Source organism: Papaver somniferum, chromosome 7 (assembly GCF_003573695.1).
Source record: "Papaver somniferum cultivar HN1 chromosome 7, ASM357369v1, whole genome shotgun sequence".
Taxonomy (NCBI): Eukaryota; Viridiplantae; Streptophyta; class Magnoliopsida; order Ranunculales; family Papaveraceae; genus Papaver; species Papaver somniferum.
Genome location: NC_039364.1, coordinates 222,475,325 through 222,480,776, shown reverse-complemented (window position 1 = coordinate 222,480,776; position 5,452 = coordinate 222,475,325). Strand labels below are relative to the sequence as shown.

The following is a 5,452-nucleotide window of genomic DNA, read 5'->3' as shown; positions in this document are numbered from 1 at the left end:
AACCCGCCACACCACTTTTAAATAAAGTTCGAAGTTGGTTGGCGATGCGCCTAATTCCTTAAGGAATCTAATCTAGACTGCCCATGTCAGTCTCAAAAACGATCACGGCCATACGATTTGACGACCCAATTCAACAAGCTTAACCTCTTCCCAACAAAACTAGGCAAACTCCATGGTGTTCACCGGCGTACCCACTATCATCCCAGCTGAGCGGAATCTTTTTAATTCATCCAAAGCATCCCTGGTCGCTAGCCAGAACCGGGATGGTCGCGCTGTCGAAGGAGAAGCTCAAACGAGCTAAGACCGACCATAACGGTCTAAAAACTACTGCATCCGTCCAACTTAGCCAGCAAAGTTGGAAGGCTTAGATCGTTTTTTGGACGATCAAATAGGTGCCAGTGTGTTCACCGACGGCTCACCTTCATCCCTAGCTGGTCGAACTACACACTTTTTTTTGCTTGGTAATATTAAAATTTATTAAACCAAAATAAGTGTCACAAATTACAAAATAATCCCATTATAAACTTGGGCTTTAAACAAAAACAGACAAGAATTTTAAAATTGGAGCCCATTATAAAAAACTGATTTTAGCAGAATCTGTAATATGGTTTGTCTAGTATCTCTAATGTTCTGATGAAGTTAGGTCTTGTTCTGTAACATTTTCTTTCTCCCTTGGCTAGACCTGCATCTCTTTTTTCCATCAAGTCAGCTGAAAATTTTTTCTCTCTATAACTATGAGCAAAATACCATTCTTGAAGACAGCTTTTTATTTTGTTCCACCTTGTTTTGGCCCACCATGGTACTGCTCCTGTCTGAAAAGCTGTCATAGCTGCTTGTGAATCTGTTTGAAAACAAACACTAAAGAAATTGTTGTTGATAGCCCATTCTCCTGAACATAAGATTGCAAATACTTCTGCCATGAAGTTAGTAGCCAGACCTAAACCTCCTGATATAGCAAATAAGTACTCTCCATTCCAATGTCTAGATATGAACCCATAACCTGCATCACCAGGATTGCCCCTTGAAGCACCATCATAGCATCTCAAGATGTGGGGAGGCTTAGGAAGTTGGAAGAAAATCTCTTTAATTCTTGTTGTCTTCACTTTTCTGCATTTCAAATCAATTTTTTTTAAAAGTTGTAGGTCATAAGCAGAATCCCACATATTTTTATTCATTCTCACTTCACTTTCTTTTATAAAATGCAGAATCCTTTGATTCAGATTAATTATATTTATTTGCTTATCTTCATAGACAATTATGTTTCTCAAAAACCATATTTCCTTCACAGTAACTAGAGTTGCCACTCTCCATACTTCTTTCACTGCTGGACTCTTATGCTTAGCCAAATTGATTATATCTGCAATTGACTTAGGATTGATGAATTGGAAGATACCCCCAAGCCAACTCCATATTAATTCACTGAAAGATGTGCTCTAAATTTTCCTCCTCCTTTTGCAGAAAGGGCATCTATATGCTAATTGATTTTTTTTTGTTTCATTTTTTCATCTGATGGAACTACTCCTCTCACTATCTTTCATACATTGCTAGAAACATTTGGGTGAACGTTCTTGTGCCACACAGTTTTTGCCCAATGTACAGGATGAAATTTTTTTCTAATAATTTCAGAAGCAGAAGCAACAGTAAACTCACCAGAAGTATTTGCACTCCATATTTTTCTATCTTCATTGCAATCCATAACTGGTAACTCTGAAATTTCAAAATATTCAAGAAGGTTATTTGGAATCTGCCATTCTCCATCTGTCATCAAATCTGCAACTTTCATGTTTGGATTCTGTAACATAGTGGAATTGTCAGGGAAGATATCTTTTAAAGGCCTTTCTTTTATCCAAATATCATTCCATACTGAGATATTTTTCCCATCCCTACCAACCATCTTGAATGCTCAAATACATCTGCAACAACTCATTTGATACCTTGCCATATAGATGACTTTTTGTAATACTCAATCCAGTTGAAATTTTTATCTTGGAACTTTCCTTGAAAAATTTTAGCCCATTCATCCTTTCCATTTTGGATTTTCAGCATAATTTCATTAACATTTCTTTGTTTATTACTTTCAATTGTCTATTGCCCAAGCCACCTTCTTCTAGACGAGAGCAAGTTTTCTCCAATTTTAAATTTACTGTTTTTCTTACAAAAGGGTCTCCAGACCAAAGGAAGTTCCTTATAATATTTTCACTCTCCTTTAACACTTTTTTGGCCACTTGTACACTGACATGTTGAAAATTGGGATACTGCATAACACAAACTTTACCAAAACCAATCTCTCCTGAAATGTCAGCATTTTTCCTTTCCAGCCTGCTAGGTTCTCTTGCAACATTTCCATACATCCACATACATGATGAGTTCTAATCAACCCTGGAATTATGATAACTCCTAAGTACTTATCAGGAAAGTCAGATAGTATCATACCACAATATGCAGCTATTTGGTTTTTTCTTGTATTACTTGTACCTCCCACAAAACATTTACTCTTTGATAGATTAACTTCTTGACTTGAAGCTTTCTGATATTCTTCAAGAGTACTTAATAATATTTTCAAGTTTCTTTTATCTCCATTACAAAATAAGAATATATCATCTGCAAACATTATGTGTGTTGGCTGAACTCCATTTTTGTGTACCATTGGAAGTAATTTTCCTGTCATCACCATAGAAGTAATTTTCCTGCTTAAGACATCTTCAGCTATAACAAAGACTAAGGGAGATAGTGGATCTCTCTGTCTTAATCCTCTACTGACATTGAAGAATCCATCTGGTCCTCCTCTTCTCTTTGTATCCAATTCATTTACCATTTCAGAAGCTAATACTATTTGATCTTGTATATTTCTGCCCTTGATAAAAGCTGCTTGTTGAGGAGAAACAATCTTTTGCACTATTGATCTTAATCTAGAAGTTATGATTTTAGTGATTACTTTGAAACAGAAGTTCATTAGACCAATTGGTATGAATTGATTTGTTTTTCTTACATTTTTAACCTTAGGAAGAAGCATTAAGAAATTAACATTCATACCTGCTGGGATGAATTCTTTTTCCCAGCAATACTGGATAGCTTGAATGAAATCTTCACTTATTAAGTCCCAAGCAAACCTATAAAACCAACCTCCAAAGCCATCTGGTCCAGGAGAGCTATCAGAATCAAGATCAAAAACTGTTTGCTTTATTTCTTCTGCTGTTGTTATACTTTCCAATTTTTCATTATCTTCATCAAAAATAAGTCTAGGAACTGCATCAAAAACTTTCTCGGAGATTTGAACTTCTTTATGTTTGAATTTATTTTCAAAATGCTTCACCAAAATATCTATTATCCCCTGCTGTGTTACTATGAGTTCATTTTCTTCATTTTCTAACTCAAAAATGGCATTATACATGTGTCTGATTTTCATATTAACATGGAAAACATTTGTGTTAGAAGCCCCAAACTTCATCCACTTAACTCTTTCTTTCTGTCTGTCAATTTCTTGTTGTTGTTGAGTTACTATTTCCTGAATTCCTCTAGTTGTTACCAAATCATTTAGTAAGTTAATATCACTTGGAGATTGATCAGAAATAATGGAAAGTCTCATAACATCCTCATCTGCTTGTTTAATTTTCTTTCTTACATCCCCAAAAATGCTCCAGTTCCAATTTTTAAGAATTATCTTGAGCTGCTTGAGTTTAGTTAGGAATATAAAACCAGGATTACCTCTTACTTCAACTTTCCAAGCTTCTTCAATAATTTTTTTAAAACCTTCATGAGACATCCATACTTTTAAAGCTCTAAAAGGAACATTTAAAGGTTTTGGAAGTTATGCACTTGCTCCAAATAGAGGACTATGATCAGATGTTCCTCTAGTACCAACCTTATAACCCCACCTTGGAAAAATTTCTAGCCATTTCACATTGTAAAAATCTCTATCTAGTTGACATACTATTCTTTTTAATACATCTCTATTATTACACCAAGAGAACGTTAACCCTATTTTTGGAGCTTGAATTAAGTCACAATTTTGGATGCAATTGTTAAAATCTAGCATTGCTGAAGCTAAAGGATTTTTACCTCCTTTCTTTTGTTCCATAAACAGAACTGCATTGAAATCCCCAATTATCATCCAAGGCTTATTTAATGCTGAAATTGCTGCTAAATATTCCCATAAAATTATTCTATTGATTGTAAGTTAATCTGCATGAATACCTGTTACCAATTGACCCCCAACATCCACAATTATTGCTTGTTTTGAAGTATATATCACTACTGGTTCCTTTATAGAAGCACTCCACATTAACCAAATATTTCCTTTTCTTGTATCAGAAGAATTGTGAATTACCTTTTTAGTCATACCTGAAAACCTAAGATTTGTACATGAATCTGTTTTAACTCTTATTTTTGGTTATGAAATCCAAATTAAAGTGGGACAAAAACTGTTAACTAAACTTCTTAGTTTATCTTTGGCTTGGGATCTTCCAAAGCCTCTGATATTCCAATATAGTACTCTCATTTAGAAGGTTGTTGAGAAGAATTAGGACTTCTCAATCCTGCTGAATTCTTACTTCCAATTCCACTACCAATTGAACTTTTAGCATCTTGGTTTCTTGTTGTAACATTTCTAATGGGCTTTGGATGTTTAATTTATTCTTCATACCCCCTTTAGAAATTTCCTCTGCTACAGAAGTATTAGTATTTGTTGTTGGAATTGAAGGTACAACTTTCACCACATTATTAACTGAAGGAGCAACTGCATTGGCCTCAAGTATCTTGTTTACTGGTAGAACTGGAAAATCTTTGATTGATTATAATAAGCTAGGAAATTCTTCAGGTCTGTCTTGTAAATATATGAAAACTTCCAGAATTTGAAGATTCACCTGAGTGCTTAATTGGAGGTATAATTGCATCTATTGTTTCTTCATCACTAAATATTGCTTTCACCTGCCAAACTGAAGTTGGAGTTTCCTGACATTTTGGAGAGCCACAAATATCAAAACCAATAACTGGAGGAATTTTCACTTCTTGTACTTTTTGTCTCCAAACCTTCTTTTGTTTAACTGGAGAAGGAAAATTTTGTTGCTAATCACTTCTTTTAAACCTGCATTCTACAACATAGTGCCCTAGAGTCTTACGATGATTACAATATTTTGGAATTTTAGGAATCTGAATACATTGCTCGAACTTTCCATACTTTGATTCTACCCAAATTTTGTTAGGGATAAATTTTTATAAATCAATTTCAACTAAAACACTTGCATAATATCCACTTTCTCTCTTCAAGGTAGTAGAATCAACTTTAATTGATCTACCAATTTTATTACCCAACTGTAAGAGAATTGATTCCTTCCAATATTCAATACATAATACAGGAAAAAAAATACCCAAACAAAAGCTTTAGAAGACTTCTGGTTTTCTAGGTTAAAATTTGGCTCCCAAGCTCTTAGAGTTAAATCCTGAGACTCAACAA

General features: G+C 34.4%; 1 protein-coding gene across 1 annotated transcript; it reads right to left on the bottom strand.

Annotated features, from left to right (window-relative positions):
- Positions 1-587: 587 nt before the first annotated feature.
- Positions 588-1,163, bottom strand: LOC113296013 (ribonuclease H-like). The gene has a single exon (XM_026544344.1). The coding sequence runs from the start codon at positions 1,161-1,163 to the stop codon at positions 588-590; it is 576 nt and encodes a 191-aa protein (XP_026400129.1).
- Between the last annotated feature and the right edge of the window lie 4,289 nt (positions 1,164-5,452).